The sequence below is a fragment of the Gouania willdenowi genome, chromosome 22 (genome assembly GCF_900634775.1).
Source record: "Gouania willdenowi chromosome 22, fGouWil2.1, whole genome shotgun sequence".
NCBI classification, from domain to species: Eukaryota; Metazoa; Chordata; class Actinopteri; order Blenniiformes; family Gobiesocidae; genus Gouania; species Gouania willdenowi.
Genome location: NC_041065.1, coordinates 12758921 through 12784172, shown reverse-complemented (window position 1 = coordinate 12784172; position 25252 = coordinate 12758921). Strand labels below are relative to the sequence as shown.

Sequence of the window (25252 nt, the reverse complement as noted above, 5' to 3'; positions counted from 1 at the left end):
GTTTTTTTTTTTTTTTTTTTTTGGATCTATACGATAATCGTGAGGTGAAATATTGCGATATATTGCCGAATCGATTTTTTCGTACACCCTTATTGTATAATAGGAATATTTCAAATTAGAATTAAAAAAATAAAAAAAATAAAAAAATTCTTCAAAATGTTGTGTTTATAATGCATTTTAATTGCATTTGTGATTTTGGTTCTTCCATGAAATTAAGAATATCTTTAATTGGTAGTACAGCATTTGATGCATTAAATTATAACGTTGCATTTTTGCCTGTTTTACACATAAAGAGAGAACAAGTCAAGGCAAATCATGATATGATAGAATACAATTTATCCATGCATCCGTTTTCAGACCCGCTTATTCCTATTTCAGCGTTGCGGGGGTCTGTCGTGGTAAATAACCAAACCGTCAACATAATCCTACGGTCGACGCGGGGCATGCGCACATGGCGAATTGCGCATGCGCGTTGGATAACGCGTAAAAAAAAAACAAAAACCTACGGACAGGTGTCAGAGATGGATTCCAAGGATAATCTTCAAACATATGGAAACTACCCACCAGGAGATGATGATTTCGACTTGTTCATGTTGAAGTTATCATAAAAGAATTGTTACTTGTTACTACATTCAGAATATAATCATTATTTTTTTTTTTTTCCAATTATTTTTATTTGACTTGAAAAGTGATGAGATGAATTGGTACTCGTTCAATATGTCATTTAAGTCAGAAAAAATGAATTTATTGTAAATAATTATCTTCGTGAAATCATGCTACACCCTATAAAATAATCCTATATTCAGAATATGTGCCTATCCGGCTCACACTGGGTGTTACAGTTGTACACCCTGGACAGGGCGCCAGTCCATCACAGTAGAATGAAATAGCTAAGATAATATTAGTAATATTGAATGTGGGTTAATTTTTATTTTTATTTTAATAAATGTAATATAACATACAATTGGATGGTGGTCTTAGTGATTTGACCTTAAAATACAAATCTAATGATTAAATTGACATGACACCACCCTAGAATCCTGCTCTATCATCACTTTGAGGGAATCCGACCTGATGGAGGAAGGGGAACGTCTACAACCATGGAAGTCCATAAATAATGCACCGTTTTCCATAAATGTAATGATGTAATGGTTTAAGTCTGCCAATGCCTCGGTGTACATCTTTCACTTGTCCTCGTGCGCCATGTGCTCGTTCGCCGGTTGCCAAAGGTTGAGAAGATAACCCGTTTTTTTGGAGAGAGAAAGAAGGGGGTGAAAAAAAGACTACAGAAGTAAGTATTTAAAATGGAATTACACAAACTGGTACGAGCATTGGTTTAAAGCCAGTAAGGGAGCAGGTGTAGCTGGGCTGTGTGAGGATAAAGAGGGAGGAGAACAGAGCAGAGCAGAGCAGAGCATCTCTCCCTTGTTCTCGCTGGCGGCGGTTTTTACGCGTGCGTAAAGTTGGTTTTAAGACGCCGTGTTTGGTTTCTGGATCTAACCGCTGTTCTGCCGGTGTTTTCCGGACCTGATGGGAGGTGGTTTGTAATGCGACAGCTCTTAAACGGTATCAGAAGCGTGTGAGACGGGCAACACGAGTCCAGGCGCGGCGGAGAGGACAAGGGGCGGGTGTGTGTGCGTGCGCGAGCACCGGGCAGACAATGCGGCTCTGGACTGCGTTTATTTCTCTTTACCATTTACTCTCACTTACACAGAAAACATGACCTGCCGAGGATAAAGAACATATTTTAGTCTTTTGCTTGTTTTTTTTTTCTCTCCCTGGCTTTTTAACGTTGCCAGACATTCTCCAAGTATAAAGCCTCAGAACGATATCAAAGATGAAATTTCCCATAGAAAACCCAAGAAAACAAGTTAACTGGGACCCAGAACAAGGTTGGTGTTTCCTGTTTTCTTTCTTGTCTGTTAACTTGAGAAACAAATGTTATTTCAAGTAGTTATTTCAAGTAGTACTATTGACTGGAGTAACATTCAACGGAGAAACCTGAGACACAATGGTAATAATTTGAGTTTTTCCACCATCATTTTCATGCTTTAGGTGTTAGTGGATATAAAATGAGATGTAATATATTCCACACATGAGAAAAAGACGTTTTTAAACATTTATTATCCATCCTCAGCATCAGTAGCATAAAGGATGCGGGAAGCGTTGCTTTAACAGCATCGAAAAAACCATAAAGGAAGTGAAAGGTTGTCAAAATAAAAGCACAAAATATAAGAATTAAAAAACACCTTGCTGAAAGCTCTTTTAGTTACCTGTTATTTGTTCTAAAAATAAAATAAAAAATGATGGCTCATTGTTGACATCATTAAGACTTGATCTTACTAATTACAAAACTGTACAGAAATACTGTAAAAAATATCAACTGTTATTATAATAATAATAATACACTTTATTTATATAGCACTTTTCAAAACACATGTTACAAAATTCTTTCCAAAAGCAGCTATACATTAGGAAATAAAATATTTAGAGTCTTGGTCAGAGATTAAAACAGTTTAAGAAATGAGTGAAGTGAATGATGGATGAACAACAGTTTCAGTTTCAATGTAATGCACCACATTTTCATTTACATTCTAATTGTTAGTGAGTATTTACACTACAATACATTGATAATAGAAATAAATGGTTGTCCCATCTGTAGCAGTAGGATGGGCCTTAATTCATGTTTTATGTCTATACAAGATGAGATGGTATGTACACACTAAGAACATTTGAACTTTGGTTTTCTGGACACATTTAAAAACGTGGTTTGTTGAAGTAAATATGACTGTGTGACTGAGATGGACTGATGACCTGTCTGGGGTGTTTCTGCCGTGCGTTATTTACAGATAGAGTTGTTAGTGACCCTGCACTGGATAGGCAGGTAGAGATGAAAACACTCAGTCAGTGATTTAATGCGACAGACATGCGGACAAAGCTTTAAAGAGAAAAACTGTTTAAATGCTTACACAGACCCCGGTCAAATCAAAAGTACAGTTAAATCAATTTTAATTTACTACAAAATTAAATTTAAATGATTGGGCTGAATTTGGTCAGATGTCTTATTTAAAATTTTAGGTCTCATATAGAATTACAGACTTAAAGAATATTCTTGAGTTTTATTTTGAAATGGATTCACTATAATTTAGTTTCTTTGCAGGATTCAGACTAACTTGACACACAGCTGATTCACCACCGTCCAAAGTAACTGCAATAACAGACCTGATGCAATTCAGTGCATTCATGTGTACTGTTACTTATATATCTGTTGCATGTATAATGATTATAATAATAATATTAATGTATTTACTTTAACAAATATATTTTGGTAGTCAAGCTGTTATTGCAAAGAGAACATATGCTGAATGTCAGCATCATTTTTGTAACTCATTTAATAAGAGTCATCCTACCCATCATCATTTCGCATTTTTAATTTTTTATGGTTTGTAATTCATATATTTACTAAAAAGAATGCACGAGAACCTTTTAAAACATGTCCACACATGCTGAAAGCAGAGTACGAGGGCAGTGAGACAGCATCGGATGCTCAGATAAAAAGCATTTCACTCAGGGCTAATTTAATTTCTCCCCAAAAAAATCAATGTGAGGCTGTGTCAGCGGTTTCACATATTGTATTATTGAAACAAAGCTTCAGAAGTGTAGGGATGCAAAACCAAAGGGTGTCCTCTCTGCTGCTTTGTGTTTGAAAGGAAGTGTTGATTTATGATCGATTCGTCATTAATAACCATGTTTAAAAAAAAAAAAAAAAAAAATATATATATATAGCATTTTCTGCTCTTATCTCACTTGATTTCAAAGTGGGATATTAATGTCAATGGCTATGTGCAGGGTTGGGGTCAATTACATTTTTCAGTTACAATTACATTTTCAATGACAATTCAATTACGTTTACACTGACCAGCATTTTTTTTTACCAATTACAATTAAATTACAATTATTTTCATCCTCAGAAAGTCAGCTACAATTACATTCTCAATTACTAAAGTTAATTTACAATTAATCAAAATTACTGAGCCTGAAATGAATAACCTCATAAAAGTTAATCTTCCTCTTGTGTTAGCTTTCTGTTAGCATCTCTTATGATAACAGGATCTAAATCAGCTGTAAAATACACTAAAAACCAATATCTATCATCTAATTTCTTTCATATCTAATGGCTATCTTGTTAGGCTTCCTAATTAATGAAAATATAGGTTTTATTATTTTTTTTGTGTGGGCGTCTGAACCTTTTTTTTGTGTCAGTATACAACTCGATTTCAATTTTAAAACGGTAAAAAGTGGGAAAGCTTGATATGAAACTTATTTTAATAACTGTACATATAATTGTAACATGGTTCCCCAGTTTTGCATTAAAACATAATTGACAATTTTTATAGTTTTCATGGCAATTCCAACTACAAAGACAAATATCTAAACTCAATTACAATGTAAAAATAATTACGACAGCAACAGATTTTTAAAATTACAATTAGAATTACGGCATAAGTGTTATTAATTATCAATTGCGCAATTACATTTATAAATGACCCCAACCCTGGCTACGTGCTCAGTCTGTGAACATGTACGTGGAACACAGTGGTGTGTTATTACTCTACCTTTCCGGCTATAATTTGTGAAAACACCTCATGATCTAAAAATAGCAGCCTCCACCTTGACGCGTATATTTAAAGTGGCTGTTTTGCACCTTCATGCACTTGTATCAATTTGATGTTATTGATTCACTCATGATGTGGGGATGAGCTAACAAGATTCATAGCTGCTGGATCAGAGCGTCACACCCACTTCCCGGATGTCCTTGTCACATCAGGGCTGGCTTTGTTGTCAGTGTGCACTAGTCTATAATGTGTGTGTATTTCTACACACTTTGTCAAGCATATGCTACGAAATATTTGCCTTATTATAGGATAAAACTCCCACATGTGTCATTCCAACCTCATCCAGTCAGATTATAGCATACAACAAGGTACAGCCATTGCTCAGAAACACTTCATACAACCGAGTGAGAGATGTGTGGGTGTAAGAGGTGAAGGCCAGTGCTGTGAAAAGCCCATACTGTGCTTTTTACACATTAAAAGGCTCTATATTTGGCTGCCTCCTTTGGGCAGTTCGATCCTGTGCTGACCCGCTGCTTCACACATGCATTCGTAAGAAAACCAAGAAGAAGATGACCGAGAGGCAGCGTATTGTTAGAACATCCACATCCTATAATTTCCTATAAGAAATGACCTCCATTTCCACATCAACTTCCTGGTATTCCAGGGATATTGTCTCTAAAACTTTGACTCAGTTTCAGGGAATTTGTTTTTTTAAAATGGAAGTCAGCATCCAATGTTAACATTTTTAAATCCAAGTTAAAGGCACTCTTTTTATTTACTGCATATGACTGAGAGGGAGATTTTTAATCATATTATTGTTGATTTTACTGCTGATTTTAATGTTCTTATTGATTTTTAAACTGTTAAATGTTTTCTGTTGCACTTTTTTTTAATGTAAAACACATTGAATTGCCTCATGTATGAAATGCGCTATACAAATTTGCCTTCCCTTGCCTTAAATGAAGCAATTTTACGCTTTATTGGGGAGCAGACTCTGAGATGTGATTCTACATTCTGCTTCCTGGAACCATAAAAAAAAAAGAAAAGTAATTTGAAGAAACCAAAAACAATTCTTAGTCTGTAAATGGTAAGGTAATGAAAGATCCACATTCGAACATTTGTTGCAAAGTTGTATGTGGAAAAAAGTCTTACTTTTTGTTGCTTATTAGTTTAAAACGCATTCTTATTCTGATAAGCTTATAACTGTTCAGGGTAGGGCTTGGCGATATGGACCAAAACTCATATCTCAATATTTTATCTCAAAATAGCAAAACAATATAAACCTCATTATTTTCAACTCAATAAAGTCTTACCAGAAAGACGTTTACTCAATCAAAATGACACACAGGCACATTTATTAACAAACAGCTGCACATTGCACCACTTTTGCCTTTTTCTCCTATTTGGGACAGTATGTGTGAGTGAGTTCTGTAGCATGGCTTGTTTAGGGTTAGGACGCATTCAGCAATCCATCTAACTGTGCTTGTTGTGAACTATATTATAATTATAATTCACATGATTTTGAATTGGGGGGAGGAGGATCGTAGAAAACCAATCAAAGCCTGGGGAGAACATGCAAACTTCACACGTGGTTTTAGTTTCTTGGTTGTCTGGTGAATGAGAGTAAACAACTGGGCTTATTTATGATTTGAACCCAGGAACTCTTAAATTATTGTTTCATGGTTTCTGTTTTTATTATTTGCATCAGATTAGGGCCTATAAAGAGCGAAGTTCTATTCAACCATAAATACTGAAATAACTTTCTCTTCAAAACTTCATAGTCCCTGTGAGGGTAATACAAGTGTTTATGGGGTGATTGGGGGGTCTTTCATCTCTCCCTGCTGTTTATGGCCAGAAAATCGCACTTGCAACTTTCCTGCCTCCGACCCGGTGGCAAGACGTACTGCTTTACGGCAGCCCAATACAGACTAATGCTTGATTATGACCAGCCCCGTGGCTGCACACGGTGGTCTACAAATTCACTTTTGTCACTTATGTTATGGCGGAGCCAGCCAAAAAAAGCCAGAGAAGACCTTTGTCTGAGGAACGGAGCAACTCGATGTAGTGACAGCTCAACAGCGGCACACAGCAATCACACACACTGTCGTCTCGGCAACAGGCACGCACACATTCGCAACCCAGCGCTCCATCAGGCAGCACACACACAAATATCTGTCTATCCATCCATTTTCAGAGCCGCTTTGTCAGCACACAAACAAACACATCACACACATTTCCACACTCTCTTCCGTATTAGTCCCACATCATTCATTTATTTTACTTGTCTTTCTTCCTCATACTGGTCACATGGTCACATGGGACTATATGTGTGAAAGCACCCTTAGTGTCACTGTTGTATTAGGATTTTTCAGTGATCAGTTGCTACTGTCTTGAGAGAGCAAAGGTGCAGAGTTTTTACAACAGTGACATAACCAAAAGGGACCTTTAGGGGGAGCGCTAACCGCAAGATACTTTATGCTTTAATATTGTGTGTTGTTTTAAATTTAAAGAATATATTTTTAATGAGTAATTTTTATAACAAATTTCTAATCATTTCAGGCGACCCCATTTAAATTACAGGCAGCCCCACATGGGATCATGACCCCAAGATTATAAAACACTACCTTAAACCCTTAATTGTCATAAACTAACTGTTACAACTCTGTGTTTCTCAGTGGCTGTGCAGACCACCTTGGTCCCTCCTAAAAAGGCCCAGCCTGGAATGGTGAAGTCCAGTCTTGTCCAGGCCAGTGTTGCCACTATGCAGAACCCAATGGGCTGCGACCCCAAAGCCAATGGCCACTGTCCTCTGCCACGCCTGTCCATCTCCTCCCGCTCTGCCAGCGTGGTGGCCAGCATGGACGCCAGCTGTGACGGCTCCAGCGCCGCCGCCCTCCACTCAGTGATGAAGTGGAAGACGGTGCTGGCGGTGTTTATCGTGGTGGTCCTCTACTTGGTGTGTGGGGGTCTAGCGTTCAGAGCTCTGGAGCAGCCGTTTGAAAGCAACCAGAAGACGAGCATCACACTGGAAAAGGCTTCCTTCCTGCACAGACACAGGTGTGTTAGTGTAGAGGAGCTGGATGCCATCATCAAGGTGAGTGCCTGGGGAGGAGAGATAAACAGATGTATACATGAGAGCTAACAGTTTCACGTTCTTCCTCCTCCAGCTGTTTTCACAACCTCTGTGCAATGCACTGCATTTTAATGCTCTAATCAACACTGAAGGAACAGTTTGTGAGGCAATGTGGAAATCAGTAAAATGGAAATGGATGAATAAATTACATATAAAAATCATTTTAATGATGCTAAAAGTTGTGTCTTATTAGGTTTTAGTATGAGAAGCTGAATCTAAATTTGTTTTGACCTACAACTTCAAAATAGACATACACTAAAATCTAAGATCAGGGTATGTGTAGCTTTCAACAAATAAATAAGGAAAATTGCACACAAGTCACAGCTTTCAAACTAACCAAATTTATTGCCATAATCCCATAAACAAGCAAGAACAAATACAATGGACTGAGTGAGTGTTTATTAGGGTTATTATACTTTTTGAAATGCAATTTGTTTTTATTTTTATTTAGTTTTTCAGATAAAAAAAAGCAGGGAAAGCAGAATTATTTCATTTCTCTTTCTTCATTTTGCTTCTCCTTCTATCGTCCCATGGCTTCACCTGTCAAAGCCACTTTTTGACGGACGACTGTGACATCAGCCCCTCCCGTGACGGGAGGGGGTTGTTGTGTAAATGAGTGGCTGCATTCAACTCTGCGCAGCCGCAGAGTGTCTCTGGGCGCAGGTAAGCTGCGCCCAGAGACGTTTATTGACTCGTATTGAAGAGATGAGTTACTGCGCATGTACAACTTTTAACGTGAGTGGATGATAAATATTGTTTATGGCGTTACTTGTGACATCACGTCACCTCGCGAGACATTACATTTCATGCATGTTCCATGTTTCCATGGAAAGCCACAAAATCAGCATTACACCAGAAACTACCATCATAAATGTTACTTTGGCAGTGTTTTTGGTGTCAGATTGATGAAATATAGTCAAGAGTTTCAAAAATGTTAGTTATCATCTCCAGCAGCTAAGTCAAAATGCTTATATAAATAATTTTTGAAACCTTTATTTTAAAATCAGAAACGCTTTTCTTATCAATATTTGTTTTAAAATCCGACTTTGGATTTGGACCAAAATATTATTTTTAAGTGCACTTGATGAAGTAGTTATCAGCGTATGTATTCAGATGTGTTTTTCTTTAAATTTTATTTGTCATTTCATTTGACAATTTACAGTCTTATATTTATTTATTTTTAATCCACAGTAGACCACCAAAGGCTCTAAGTCTAAGGTGTCTAATAACAAAACATTTATCCAATTGTTGGGTAAAAAAAACTTCACATCCACAGGCATTGTATCTAAATTCTAAATGATATGATGTCAAGGTTGCTGCTTTTAAAGCGATTCAGTAAAGCAAGATGAATTTAAATATCCTGAAGCATGGACAAAATGTGTAGCAGCACGGTATGAGTGAAGATTTAACAACACCCACACATTTTAAATAAGGAAACAACCTTATGGCCACAGCAGCGCTACTGGACTTTTTTCTGAATGTGGAGCCAAGTTTTACAAAGTCCCCCAAGCAAAGAAATGTCAGTTGGAAATTTAATGCAAGCCAAATGTGTATTGGAAATTTAAGAATATTACCCCAAGCTTATGATGTTAAAACAACGAGAACTTTGCACAAATTGTTGAAAACTAGAAGACATTTTTATCTTTTGATATTCTGTCACATTGGCATCACATGGCTTTTTTAACTATGCTTAACACATTCACAGATTGTAACGCTTTGTGCTGCTCTTTGGCTTCGCACTGAGTCACAGTTAAGGGTCAAGATTTAAAGGCACTGCATCAAGCTGACAAATACAACTGGAAGCCAGATTAGAAAATGATTTTAATGTGTTTTTGTGCAGTGGGCTAAATGGAGGGTTTGATTTGTGAGTAGGTACGACGATAGAAAATCTACAACAGTGATCAATCAAATGCAACCTTTGGGAACAATTTCAGAAATAATTCTCAGTTAGAAAATACTCTGTGATGAAAATGTGCTTTCTTAAGTAATATAAAATCAAGACTTTTGGATCCTCTGCCATAGGGCTTGAGGTGTTCCCTGAGAGTAAAGCCAAATGTATTTTTGAAAAGCTCCACTTTCCACCAGAATGCTTTAACCTGATTTTGGCACTTTGTTCCAGTGAACGGCCTTCATATTTTTTTTAATCTTTTTATGTCTTTTGCTCTCCCCATGTGATGGCCAACCTTCAAGCCACAGAAACACTATAACAAATTTGTCAAAATCAATACTCATTTTTCTCCAAAGAGAAGCGTGGAAATTAAAACCTTTTGTGTGGCGAGCCCGGAGCCCAGATGGAATCAATTATTCATCGCGCAGGCCTGCAGTCACACACTTCCTGCAGCTCAAAGCAGCGGCAGGAGCTGAAGCACTGAGTGGTGTCTCTCCTGGATAAATGATCTTTAGATTACTTATGATAGCATGTCATGAGACCTGACGGATGAAAGGCTGAGGTGCTATAAGGCAAGACGATGATTGACGATGTCTGATGACAAATTTGATGTCCTTTAGTCGTAGTAGTATCTTTAAATCTTCAGGTTCACAGTCATGACCCAACAATTCTTAACTGAAGAAAAAAAAGATCCATTACGACTTTTATGGGGTATCCAGTCTGTTTCTCTAGACTGGATTCTGGCCAACACATATCGTCATTAACTTTTGGTAATGACCAAAAGAACAAAATCTTGCATCAGGGATGGACTGGCCATCTGCCATACCGGGCATCAACCCAAAGTGGTTTTTTTTATGACGAACGAGTGGAGGCAGACATGGTAACAGGTGGACAAAAATGGTCCAAAAGTGGCAAGAAAAGAGTGTAAAGTAACTAAAATGGGCCAAAAGCAGTCAAGACGGGCCAAAAAATGGGCAAATAAAGAGGAACCAGGTGGTATGCAGTGACGTGCAGTCAGGGTAGGCAAGGTAGGCAGTGCCAACTCAAGGGTGAATTGATATTTTGATTATTTGTTTTAATTGTAATATTTTTTTTTTCAATTTCTGATAACCTACAGTACCTATAAATTTGAAAGTGCCAGCTTTTTGTGTGTTTCATAGACCATATGACTAAACATCGCTATTTCCTGGTCCGGCAGAGAGGCTACACAGTCTCACTCCGCTGTAAGGCAGGAGGAGGCCACACCCTGTTCCAAAAGCACATTGCTGCTGTTTTTATGTGTTTGCGCATGCGCAGTTAGTTCCCCAAGATGAAAACCATTTACATGAAAAGGCATCTCTCTACACTGCCTTTGAACTTAACTGTGCTATGCTAAATGCTATACGTAAGTTCAGAGTGCATTAGTGAATTGATACAGCGTGGCTGCTGCTACGTTCTCTAGCTTGTGGGTGGGATTATAACACTACAGGCAGGATGACCGCGCTAGAGACGATAAAGAAACTTTCTTTTGAGGAAAAATGACAGCTTTTAAAAGATGGGAGACCAACACCTGAGCTACCAGACCTTCAGCAAAAGTAAGGTCAGAACATTATTGGTACTTTTCACAGTGAATGGTACAAAAGGAAGGACTTGCTTTGTGGATGCGCCTCACTGAGGCTGTTCTGAGTTGTTGTTGTCATTTTCTCCGTGTTTCTGTGTTTCCAACACAAACAACGGATGCGCTGCCATGTCATGAGATATATCTTGTTGGGAGAGTATGGAGGCTATATTGAATAATTGCTTATGTTTCTTTAATGGTATTTTACGATTTTGTTTGATTAACACTTGCCAGCAGAAACATATGGAATTGTCATTGGTTGTCTCGATTTGCAACGTGCCTACCCAACCCTAGTGGTCATGGCACATCACTGGTGGTATGTTAATGGCAAAGGGTAGTGTAAATGAGCAAAATGTGGCAAACAATGGTTAAAAAGGGCAAATGTGGCAAACAATAGTGTAAAAGCGCAAAAATGTGGGACAAAAAGAGGTCAAATGTAGGAGAAAAAAACAAAACAATTAGTGTCAAAAAGAACTTGCAAAAATGGACAAAAAATAGAAAAAAAAGGTATATTTATTGGCAAAAGGTGTAGTGCTGGACCAGACAGAAAATAATCTCAAATGCGGGACCCAGGATCAGAGTTTTATTACAAAACAGGTTGGTACATGGGAAATCAGTCAGCACAAGCAGATGTACAAGAGGAGCAGGCAGAGGCAACGTCCAGGGGGCAAAAAACCAGGTCAAAAACAGGCAGAATCAGATCTAGTCACTAGGAGAACACTGGATTACTGGCCAGGAAAGAACACAAACAACCTCATAAAGAGAAAGTGAAGGAGCTAAACTAAATAGACAGACTAACAACTGATTCGTGGCAGCTGGGAGCCCAGGGGAAACTGATGGGACAGGCTGAACAGAGGGTGAAGCAGCCTGGAATGACAAAAAAAATAGAAACCAAACAGGAAGTGTCAAAATATAACCGGAAAAATCCAAACCGTGAATGTGGATGTGACAATTGGGATGAAAATTGGCCACAAAGAAAAAAAAAGAAAAAAAGGGGTATTTTATTGGCAAAAAATAGCAGCTTCTACATGGAGTCTGTAGGGTTTCTATTACCCAAGCATTCTGTCTGCTGGTATATGACATTTCTCTAAAGATCCCAAATGCAATGTGGTTTTTGGGAGGTATTATATTTCTCACCTGGTCTGCAAACTTTTTTTGATCCCTTCAGAGGAACTAAAGTGATACAGAGGTCAAGGCTGACTTTCTGCCGCATCCACAGTCTGAGAAAATAGATGACTGGATGAAATTTGGGCAGCCATTCTCATTATCCTGAGTGTTCTGCAAGCATCATCCCATAGGTTGCAATTATTACGTATATGGCTGTTGACCTTACGGACTTAGTCAGCTATCCTGGGTTTCTTATTGAATGACTCATATGTGATGGGATGTGAAGCCAAGATGATACTGACATCATATAAGCTTTATGTAACCCTAAACCAAACATAATGTCTGTCACCCTGCATTGGAACTATATATGGAGACAGATAACCTTCATCATCAGACTTATAGAAGCATTTTCAAAAATGTACTAGTCTTCACTACTCAAGTAAAAGTATAGTTACTTGAATAAAAAAATGACTAAAGAAGTATGCTACTAAATAAAGTATTAATATTGCAACAACACATCATCAGTAGGGTAAAATGTCAATTCATTAATAAGGCAGGGATTTTAAACCAGCAAATTCCATATATTTTATGTATGTAGAATACTGTAGAAACATATAGAATACTGAGAAATCTGTTACCTTTGAACACCTGGAGAATTTAGCACTCATAATAAATACAACTTTTAAATAAAACATGTCACGAAAAAAAAAAAATGGTGCAAATTCTCAATTAAACCCAGAGCAACTTTGAGTTTAACAATTTTAAGAAATTGTAGAAAACTGGTACATGGCAATAACGGAAATATGTTACACTTTATGAACACCTGGATAATTTAGAACTTATTATAGATGATATTTGTAAATAAAATCTTTTAAAGGGATCCTCCACTATTTTTACAAATGTGGCCTAAAACCTTTGATATGTCTGTATTAGAAGATCTATGCCTAACAAAACGCATTATTTTGCACCATTTTCATTTTATTATCTTTTCAAAATGGGACGACTTCACTGTTTTCAAGTCTGTGCGCCGCCATGTTGGAATGACGTCATTGATGACGCCAATCGCCCCTTTTAGTCCACTGAGTTCTATAGGAGGTGAAGCATTCAGGATCATTTAGCAGCTTTTTCAGTCAAAATTACAACTTGTGCTGCTTTGGGTTGCTCTAAAAATCAGTAAAAGTTAAAAAAAAAAAAAGTCGATGTAAACCACTTTTGTTTACCAAATTTTGATTAACAAAATCTGTGACCTGAAAAATCTGTGATCGCAGGGGGCGACAGTTCCATCTCTGCTGTTTCGTAGACGGCGTGAAAAAGAGAAGAAGAGCTCCGGTTGTATGTACATACGGGCAACCAGGATCGGACTGTTGCTCAGAGCAGCAGTAGAAGTGATGGTGTCAAGCCAAGAGCTCTGAGCAGCAGTCCAATTACATATGTTTTATTTGCTAAATACAGTAAATACGATTTAGGATATCTACAAAGAATAAAACTTGGCACACATGAGAAAAAAGAAAAAAAAAAACGTTTATTAATGCTAACTTTGAGTAACTCTAACCTTAATAACCCTAACCCTTTCATGTCTTGAAACATGGCAGGAGAAACATATGAAGGTAGATATGGTGCAAAATGTGAGAGCTTGTAGAACGTGATGTGAGCTTGTGTATAGAAAATCCACACACGTGAAATACATTTAACGTCACAAATGATGGAAAAAAAATGTACAGGCTGATATTTACACATAAAATTACAGCTGCAAACTTGTAATCCAATATTTATTCACATGTTTTTTAATTACTGATTGATTGTTTACAACCACAACTTCTCCAATCTACCGCTACAGAAGCACAAACTACTTTTCTGCTTGACTTTTGCAACACATTTTGCGAGACGTCTGTAAGAAAACTGATTCAAGCTCGTAGAAATGGCCCCTCCCCTCCCCACTCCCCCATGTGTGGGATTGACCAATCAGAAGCGAGGATTTGGAGACAGTGAGCTGTGTCTTTTTAGCGCAGCAGCCGGTGATGTGACCGAAACAAAGTCATTTTTTCTTCACCGTAAAGGCAGGATGCTGAAATTTGCCTCCACAGATTGTTTGAAAAAGGTTGTTAGAGTCATTTATGAACAAATTTAGGTAAACGCTATGTGGAGATGAGGATTGGGAGCTGACAGCTGATGCAGTGGTCAAGTCCAGTAATTAAAAAATATGTGAATCAATGTTAGATTGCAAGTTTGCAGCTGTAACTTTATGTGTAAATATCAGTCTCTACATTTTTTCTCATCATTTGTGACATAAAATGTATTTCACGTGTGTGGATTTTTTATACACAAGCTCACATCACATTCTACAAGCTGTCACATTTTGCAACATATCTGCCTTCATAGAAACGCAGCAAAAACACTTGGTAAACAAGCAAGGCAAGTTAAATCCTCTTATGTGGGAACACTTTGGGTTTGATGATGAAGACCTCGAGTAAAGACACGTCACGTGCAAGAAGTGTTTTGTTTTATGCAAAAGTGAACATTCTTGATTTTAGTGTTTGAAGGATTTTCAATTCAATTCAACTTTATTTATATAGCGCTAATTACAGCAAAAGTTATCTCAAATCGCTATCAACATAGAAAAACATGATACACCATGAATTAGCAGGTCTGCCTGCATGGTTTTGGGCTTTGTTCCTAGTGGTTAGGTTCACGTGTAGCGTAGATAGATAGATAGATAGATAGATAGATAGATAGATAGATAGATAGTTATCAAACAAACAAACAGACACATAAACACATATTAAAAGGTCTTACACAAGAATATATTTTACATTGTTTTGTACAAAAAATAAATAACTTTTTTGTTGACAAAAAATAATCATTGGAATAATCGTGATTATAATTTTTTCTATAATTTAGCAGCCCTAATTGGTGCAAATACATTTTATCATAGAGAAATAAAATAAAAAAAAAAACTACTTCTTGAAGATTGTTATGTGAAAAGGGGGTAATATAAGTTTAAACGTCTTGCTATTTTTTTTCGAGCATGTAAACTTTCTGCACATGCATGTCATTGTTAACAGTTCACCTTCCTTGGTTTGTTTTTCATTTTCTTTTTGTTTTGTTTTATTTCTTTGTGCACACGGGTGACTGTATTTTGTTTATGATGACTATGTCTGTTTTTGATATTGTTTTTTTCTTTTATTTGAAAATAATAAATAAATAAATAAATATGTTTATTATAGAGAGTCAACCAGGATGTACCCTTTATTCACATATACCTAATAGTGGGATATATAGATAGTTTGGAAAAATAATAATTTGATAAATATATGAGGTTTTTTTTCAATTAAGTTGCATCAGAGTTTTACTCAAGGCCTCAAGGTTGTTGGGGTGAATCCATAGATATGAATGTTGTTTTGGCTGATCTTCTTGGCTCAGTGTTAGAGTGATGTTGGGTGAAGGAGAGCGCGTAGCACCCCTGCTGATGGAATCACTTCTGTTGCCTGCTGTGGGGTTGGAAAGACGCACTGGGAGGCTAAAAGTCTGCAGTGACTTTTTCAGCTCTTTAATGATCCTGCTGCTGAGAAGGGAAAACACATTAGCTCATCTGGCGAACTAAGTGGTAAATGGGAGGGTTTTTTTATATATATATATGAGAGCCTGTTTGTTGATTATATAAATGAATAAAATAAAAAACAATATTTGCGTGGCTGATAAATGTGCTGTAGACACGTGCAAAGAGGAGGATTTTTCCATATTTCTAAGCAGCGTGAACTTGGCTGTGAGGGAGACGCGACAAAAATAGCCTCCCTTATAAAGAATTCAAAGATATTGTGCAGCTATTTTTAGATATCCCTTGACTCCAGAATTAGGTTATTTGGATTTTATTATATAATTATCGCTTTCTTTTTATACCAGCAAATTAGTCCCAAATCCATGACATAACATGAAATAATTTACTAAATTTAGAAACAAGAATCAGTTTTATCAGGCACTGCGGATGGAGCTAAGGTAATCACATGCATGCAATGGTATGAGTAGGCATGTGCAGCGATGGGTTTAGAAGTGGCCCTGCTTCCTTCTGTCTGCTTTAAAATGTATGTCAATGGGAGACCATACATATTTCATAATAGGAACGTGCCTTTCATCAAAAAGAAGTGGGGGAGGGGGGGAATCAGGAGAGTATTTCCTCCAGAATGTTTAGAGAAGTAGCGCTGCTTCTTTTTCTTATCGAAGAGATACCTTCAGTGATTTGAGAATCTGTGTGAATGAGCCTCTTGGGACTTAAAAAGGGAATCATTTTCTATCATAAATTTCAAAACAGAAGGGCTAATGTTTCTTATAAAAGATATTAGAAGAAGAGAAAAAACCCCACAAGGCATTAGATTGGCTGCAGTGCAATGCAGATTAGTATGCAATCAGTGAAAATAATGGTGCTGCAAATGGTAGTTCAACATGAGACATCTGGGTATTAAGACAAGACTGAGGCAACAAAGGCAGGGGCTGACACTGAGGAAAGCCATTTAGTTTATGGGTGAAATTGTGCAGAAAGAGCTCCACCACTCGCTGTGCTGCACGTCCACAGACACGTGAAAGAATGCTGTTTATATGTTTACCTTTATGCATATCTGTATCTTTTAAAAGGATACTTATTAAGGGTTATATAAGTGAATGAATAAATCACTACATAAACATATACACACTTAAATAAAATGTAATATTGACCCTTTTCTCTATTGTATTTTCTATGAAAAGAAGGATGATTATTTTATAACTTTTGGCATTAACTAAAAAAATTAAATCAATGATGATTAAACATTAATGATCAATAACTTCCCTTGCAAAGGATGGTTCCATAAAAACTATTTGAGTATATTTATAGTGTATATATACAATAAACACATGGATATATGTAAACAAATATAGTAAAGACATTTTAGGTTTGGGAGACTATGTCTCTCTATGGGGAAAATTCACTTTTGCAGCAACATAATAATACAAGAGCAGACAGTACAAACAAAAATAAATATTAACATGAGATAATAGTTTAAAAAATGTAACATATTATCTTTATATCTTTGCTTTATTTTTATGCACTTATGGTAAAATTGTAAGATTGAATGCCTCGCAAAGAGGGCCTGTTAAAAGGAAAAACAGTGGGAGGTCTGTATTTAAGAAATTCATGTCACAAAATGTTAAAACTTACAAGTGCTGCACTCATTTAATCAGCGATACATCTCACTTACAAGCTTGAGTTATTGTTCCAGTGATATGAGTTGAAAAAACGTTTATTTTTCATGGTACCACACACGCACGCACGCACACACAGTATTTATAATAAAAATATACTAAATGAGTAAAATAAAACAAAAACGATATACAAAGTACAAAAAGTACAAAAATATACCAAAAGGCTACAAAAATGCACAAAATGACCCAAAAAACATACAGTACTGTACAAAAATACACATAATGACTCCAAAAAAACATACATTACAGAAAAAATACAACAAATAAAAAAAATATAAAAATGAGTAAAAAAAACCAAACACATTTATCATGCGCATGTCCCATAGAATTAAACCCCTTTATAACACTATAGAGTACAGAGTATGTACACCTCTTTGTACATCCAACCTTCAAACACATACTCATTTGGCCATAATTGACTACTCTACTTAAGCTCCTCCCACTATCTGAATACATTCTTCAAACGGGCACTATACTAGTGACATGTAATAAAGGGCTTTTCTCTCTTCTTTGTAATCATAGTATCCCTAAAAGCTGATCAGACTCAGCCAATTTGTTCCTTTTTTCACAAGTGTTGCCCAATCAGAAGCAGGGTTACATAACAATATATGAACCTGAAAGACACCTTTACTCAGAAAAAAAATAGTCATTTTCTGAGCAGAATACATTTTAATACTTTAAAATTGCACAAAAAATGTAATTGACGAATTGTATTATTCTTAATAAAAGAAAATATGTTGATATATATTAATTGATAAAATGGATAGCACACACTTTTGTTCTGACAGTTGTTATTTTTAACCTGTTTTTCCAGCATGCCATCGATGCTGTAAGTGCAGGAGTGCGGCCCATCGGAGACACGTCGTACAATTCCAGTTACTGGGATCTTGGCAGTGCCTTCTTCTTTGCTGGAACAGTCATCACAACAATAGGTAAACATTTTAGATCAGGCTCAGATTTGGCTTTGCTGTGTTGATACGACAAAATAAAAGAATAAAAAAATAGGTGCTTTTGTTCTGTTGAGAGATGGTGATAGATTTACGCATAGACTTACAGCATAAAGTTATCATGCAGGGTTGGAAAAGCAAGGCAAGTAAGTCAAAGGAAAAGAGAAGAAAATAATTAATTTATTAAGAAAAAAAAATATATGCCTAAAAATACCATAGTTCATGCTTCTGGCAAAAACCAAAGCTCTGGCATTTGTAACATAAAGTGTAATTCCTGTGTATGCAATAGGGGTGTCCCGATATTAGATATATTGGATATCGGATTCAAATTTCTGTTTGAATTTTTTTTTAAATTTGTTTAATTCAATTGTAGAATACTGTAGATATTATGTAAAAATTTTGTAACCAATTGGTTAATAATAAATTGGTCAGTTTTTCTCATATCTACTGTTGTTGACTATTGTTCTCCATTTGAGTAACATCACTTGATCAAGCCTTTTCTAACATTCTACACTACAAAATAAGTCATTATTATTTTTTTATTAAAGAAAAGAAAGAGAGAGAGAGAAAAAAGTTTGTATGATTCATGCTGATATCGGATCAATATCGGTATCGGCCGATACGCAAGGCTGCAATATCGGTATCACATTGTAAATGAAAAAGTTGTATCGGGACATCCCTAGTATGCAATATCATGTCTTCATGTTCTCCCTAGTACTTTCAAACAAACAAAAAAAGATAATAAAATGCAGCAAATACAAAATCTAGATATATAGTTTTGAAATGATGCCCTATCAAAGTAAGGATTACGGTTAGATAGACATGCCATAATCTCTTTTAAACCTGCGACAGCGTAAAGAGGTAAATGAGAAGTGAAAATCAATTAGCTCGGACAAATGAGAAAACAGTGCCTGCTCTGTTTCACGTCTTTTTTTTTAATTCTAATATAGAGTTAGAATAAATGCAATTTTCTTTACAAGGAACCCAGTTATTGTCTCCGTGAGAGCTTGTTTACCTCAGACCTTTGCTCAGGTCTCCAATTGATTATGTTGCATGACAAAGCCTTGCTTGTCCTCTGCTTTCCATCACCTCTTCTTCTCCTGTGTTGCATGTGTTTATGCCTCTAATGTCATGTTGGTTGCTTTGTTTGTTTTCCTATCGTGTGTCCAACAGGTTATGGAAACATAGCTCCCAGCACAGTAGGCGGGAAAATCTTCTGCATCCTTTATGCCATATTTGGCATCCCTCTTTTTGGGTTCTTGTTGGCAGGGATTGGAGACCAGCTGGGGACCATATTTGTTAAGAGCATCCTAAGAGTGGAAAGAATATTCAGGGTGAGCCCTACATCTCATTTACAATGTAATGGTAACTTCCTTTTATGAAAATACTGTAAGTGTATAGAAAATACTCTGAAATACATGGTGCTAAATACATGTACAGTATATGTTTGACCTCTTTATCTCTCTATTACTTTTTTTTTTTATATCATGCACGACATTTTAATTGTTGATGAAGTATTAATAATCAAGTAACAATAATAATAATAACTTAATAATAATATTGATAGTTATTTAAATAATATTAACTATATTGTAGTTTTAGTAGTATTATAAGGCAATTCAGTCTGCTTTACATAATCAAAAAGTGCAACAGAAAACATTCAACATCTTAAAAATCAATAAGAACATTAAAATTAGCAGTAAAAACATTTGAAATCAGCAGTAAAAACATTAAATCAACAATAATATGATTAAAAATATCCCTCTCAATCATACGCAGTAGAGACAAAAAGTGCTTTTAACTTGGATTTAAAAATGTTCAAAAATATTATTATTATTATTATTATTATTATTATTATATAGTCAGTGATCTTGTATGTATAGAATAGTAGTATTAGTAGCATTAATAATACAAGTTTTATTTAGTTAATCCTTTTTTAGTTATTCAGTTTTGTTGTCTTAAAAATGAATAATATTTTTGGGCTATGCTTAAAAAATTGAATTTACGAACATAACTGTAAAGCCATATTTGTACACTTCATAAAGAATAATTTGATGTGAAATTATTATAAATATTTTTTTAATAATAAAGAAAATAATCCATATTAATTATATGTAGCCATATTTTTGTTCAAATTATTTTCAAGACCATATATATATATATATATACAGTATATATTGTAATAAAACTTATTTCCTTAAGTGTTTTTTTATTTATTTATTTTTTTGTAATTAATTTGCACATTTTTGTTTCCTCAGCAAAAACACAAACAGTTTAGCCAAACAAAGATAAGAGTGACCTCGGTAATACTCTTTATCCTGGCCGGCTGCATCGTCTTCGTCACCATCCCTGCTGTCATATTCAAACACATAGAAGGATGGACCACGCTGGAGGCCATCTACTTTGTTGTCATCACTCTCACTACAGTGGGAATCGGAGACTATGTGGCAGGTAGATGTCTGTTTTTTAAAAAGTTCGCTGCTGGTAAACAACAGAACGGTTGTTAATCTTCCTATTCCGTGACAGGTGGGAATCGTGGCATTGACTACATGAAGTGGTACAAGCCTCTGGTGTGGTTCTGGATTCTTGTGGGTTTAGCGTACTTCGCGGCCGTTCTTAGCATGATTGGAGACTGGCTTCGAGTGCTTTCTAAGAAGACCAAAGAGGAGGTGGGCTTTATTGCATTATATAGACTTTAATTACATTTAAATGTCTGTAAGATAAACTATCACTCAGCCATTGCTTCTCTTGTGCAATCTTCCCGTTCATCGTTTTGTTCGTAAGTGAATCTCCATGATTATGAGGTTGTCAGAAAGACTTGTCACAAGCTGTTCACGCTATTAATAGCTAAGATAGAGCTATTCTATGTTAGAACAGCACACTGCGTTCATGGTTTCTGATCTTGGACAAACATCAAAATTAAAGCAGATGGATTAACATTAATAATAATATTATATAATAGTCAAGGCAAGGCTGTAGACTGTCTAACTATAGACCAATCAGCAACCTTCCTTTCATGACTAAGATCATTGAAAAGATAGTCTTCAACCAACTGAGAGAATTCTTAACCTTCAAGACAATATTCGATAAATTCATCACAGCACAGAAAAAGCCCTTATCAACGTGCTAAATGATATAAGGCTGAACAGTACCTGTGTTTCCATTACCAAAATCTGATAGCGCAAGAAAAACTGATTTTTAAAAAACACTCAACTATCGCGAAAACGTTTTTACGCTTTCATGAGGAGGAATTTCTGACGTTTAGATATTGAAATGTGTCGCAAATGTGCTATGGAAACACGTTTTCCGCAAAAGTCACAGAACGTGACGTACCTGGTCACATGACTACTTCTCTGAGAGAAAACATGGCGCTGTATGTGTAAACAGAAGAGGAGATTGGGACATTTCTTAGCATTATACTTAAAATTCATTACTGCCACATTAGACGTGAACAACAAAGGAATACTGAGTGTTAAGCGAAGCTCCTGCCCAAAACAACCTTCAGTGGAAACACATTCAAAGCGGAAATATTGCTTTTATTTTGCGAAAATCTGAAATGGAAACCCAGCTACTGATTGGGGAAAAGTGTCTGTTCTCATTCTATTGGATCTTAGTGCTGCATTTGACACTGTGGACCATAACATTTTGTTGCACATCTTGCAAATGTGGGTTGGACTAAATGGAAAAGTACTGGAATGATTTAAGTCCTACTTAGAGGAGCGAAGTTTCTTTGTTAACATTGGAAACTTTGAATCTGACAGATTACCAGTATCCTGTGGGGTTCCTCAGGGATCTGTTCTTGGACCCATTCTGTTTAGCCTTTATATGCTTCCTTTAGGACAAATTTTACAGAACTGTAAGATTGATTATCAGAGCTGCGCAGACGACACACAACTGTATCTATCACTGAACCCAGATGATTATGATCCCATAGAGGTGTTGTGTGACTGCTTAGAGAATGTAAACTGCTAGATGAGTGAAAAAGTCCTTCGACTAAATCATGTAAAGAATTTTTCTCGCATTTGGCTATTTTTTGATAGATGTCAATTGGATTTATCAGGTAATCCAGGTAACAGTTCTAAAAAGACACATACTCTGAATTTTCTCAGACAAGAGAACTAGTGAGGTCAATCTGTATTGAAACATGAATGTGTTTTTTGTGAACGAACTGAAGTTTTCTTTTCACATCGACAGGTTGGGGAAATTAAAGCACATGCAGCTGAATGGAAAGCAAACGTACGAGCCGAGTTTCGTGAAACTCGGCGACGCTTAAGCGTAGAGATCCACGACAAACTCCAGAGGGCAGCCACCATTCGCAGTATGGAGCGCCGTCAGCTGGGCCTGGAGCAGCGAGCTCGTTCCCTCGACATGCTGTCACCAGAAAAACGGGCCATGTTTGCCAGTCTGGATGCGGGTCGTTTCAAAACCGCCTCCCAGGAGAGCATCGACACCAAACTGAACAACCTGAGGCTGAAGGGAGCCTGTGAGGCGTACGACAATCAGGGGAGCGAGCAAACACCAGGAACCGCATCCTCGTCTGAGGAGAACCTCTTCCACCTACGCTTCGGATCCCTCACCAAACTGGCCAGACGCAGTAAGAACCGTGAACTGCGGAGGAACATTCCTGATGATGTTCGGCGAGCTAGTGTTGGAATGAACAATGGCAGCATAATGATTGGTGGGGAGAGGATGGAAGAGGAGGAGAATGGGGAGCCAGATCTGGAAAAAGCTGAGAGAAAACAGGGAAACACTAGCATGACAAATCTGTCTCAATATGTGTTGGAGCGCGCCAAGCTCAACGAGTTCATGCCAGACTTAGCCAAAGATAAAGAGAGTGATTAGGTTTGAAATTGATGAACACTTCAGCCTTAGACAAGGACTAAATAGTGACAGAGATTAAAAAAAAAAAAGCACTGAATTGTCAAGAATTGTGCCTTTCTGTTTCCTAAGCATGGACCGGAACTGCTCACAGTACAATGCTATCATTGTGCCATAGCAATGGAAGGAGGATGCTGCCAAAAAACTATAAAGGCCAGAAAATCCAGAAGAGGCTGGAGTCAAAATACCTCGTTGCAGATGTTCGCTGAAAAAATGTGCTGAGAAGGACCTCAGGCCTTAGGGCTCACATGAGACGATGAGGCAAAGCCATCTGTTCATGCTAGATCTTATTTTTCCAACAATGAGGACAGGGGAACCAGGGAACTGAATTCATGTCATCCATCTTCAAAACATCATTGATTATCAATTTGTCTTCTCATACCGCAGTGGCTATTTTTAGCCTGTTTCAAAAGGACTGGGACATTTTAATGAATGGATGAGTGGGAGGCTGGGCTTGAGCCCGATCGATAGACAATCTGAGCATTTACTGTACCAAGATGACATGTACAACTTCACTTACGTGGCTTTGAATACTGTGTGTTGTACAACAAACTAATTACTATGCATGGTTAGTGAAACAGAACCATTACAGTTGTCTCCCATCTAGATCAACACTAGCAATATGAGCATTATTCCCTCATAATGTCATGGCTCATTTGTGTAAACTCACATGAATGCTTGCAATTAAATCTGCATAGGACTAAATAAACAGGCTCGTTCTCATGTTGTTGCTCTTCTAAAGTAGAAGCTAATAATTGCTGCCAATATTTATGACAGGGCGTACATACTGACTCTTAGGATTGTCAGCCATGTTATAGATTTTTTTACTCAATTTTTCTACATGAGATATAAATGATCACATAAGTCTTTGGTCTGCTTCTGTCAACTTTTGAATACTGAATGTGATGCTTCTGTTTCTGTATTCACCAAGCATGTTTTCACCATTGTTTACATCACTTAAAATTATTATTATTTATTTTATTTTTTTATTGAACTGTAAAATATTAACTAAACAACTTACATTTTCAGTTTGTTTTAGGTTATTACAGGAAACTGTGTTTTTATTGGCATTTTGTGAGATTTAATATGCGAAATTTGCCTATGTAACTTTTTTTTACGGTTTTGCCATCTACCAATAGGATAACACACCTGCATGCGCTCACACACACACACGCACACACACACACACACACACACACACACACACACACACACACACACACACACACACACACACACACTATAATAACAAACTATCCAATAACATTAGCCTTTTCTTGACCATGACCTGTGACATGTTCAGCGGCTGTTTGTTAAACTTATTTGATGAAAAATTACATTCAATGTGGCGAGTGCCTTTTTTTTCCATTTAATAAACATGATAAAAAAAAAACACTGGAAAGGTCTTTATTACTGTATCCATCCATCCCTTCATCCATCCATCATCTGAATGCACACTAGACAGCTCATATGCCAATCACAGAGCACCAAAATCATAATTCAATATTAAATATAAAAGCACTACAATATAATAATCATTTATACCCACTTCTAAGTGTACTTTTCAAAATGATGCATTTTGCACACAAAGATGAAGCTGCTTCACAATATAACTCACATTTTGAAATATGTATATCTGTATATAATCCAAAAGTTGTTCTCATAAATCCTCTGATAGGGATTTACTCACAAATGTCAAAGGTAGAAATTGCCGTTAAAAAGTTTGTTACTGACTTTACCATAAAAAAGCGGGTTGTTAACAAACAGTCATGTTACTAGAACTTTGGAAAAGGTTTCGGGCATTGTATTGTGGGATATGGAGTCCCATAAAGGAATCAGAAGACAGCACAGAAG

General features: G+C 36.6%; 1 protein-coding gene across 3 annotated transcripts; it reads left to right on the top strand.

Annotated features, from left to right (window-relative positions):
• The first annotated feature begins 1791 nt into the window (after positions 1-1791).
• kcnk10b (potassium channel, subfamily K, member 10b) lies at positions 1792-24748 on the top strand. Of its 3 annotated transcripts, none has more exons than XM_028437878.1 (7): positions 1792-1892; positions 7292-7710; positions 18388-18505; positions 19790-19854; positions 20779-20971; positions 21047-21189; positions 22715-24748. In XM_028437878.1, exons 1-7 carry the CDS (start codon positions 1838-1840, stop codon positions 23360-23362), a joined length of 1641 nt encoding a protein of 546 aa, XP_028293679.1. In that variant the 5' UTR covers positions 1792-1837; the 3' UTR covers positions 23363-24748. The 3 variants fall into 3 exon arrangements, with proteins under 3 accessions (XP_028293679.1, XP_028293678.1, XP_028293680.1); XM_028437877.1 differs by having other exon boundaries at positions 19694-19854; XM_028437879.1 differs by lacking the exons at positions 20779-20971; positions 21047-21189 and having other exon boundaries at positions 19694-19854.
• The last annotated feature ends 504 nt before the right edge of the window (positions 24749-25252 follow it).

Excerpts from the sequence above, each read along its gene's own strand:
- kcnk10b (XM_028437877.1), top strand. The coding sequence starts at position 1,838 with ATGAAATTTCCCATAGAAAACCCAAGAAAACAAGTTAACTGGGACCCA. Across the intron at positions 1,893-7,291 it reads TAACTGGGACCCAGAACAAG|TGGCTGTGCAGACCACCTTG; the intron begins GTTGGTGTTTCC and ends TGTGTTTCTCAG. Across the intron at positions 21,190-22,714 it reads CTAAGAAGACCAAAGAGGAG|GTTGGGGAAATTAAAGCACA; the intron begins GTGGGCTTTATT and ends TCACATCGACAG.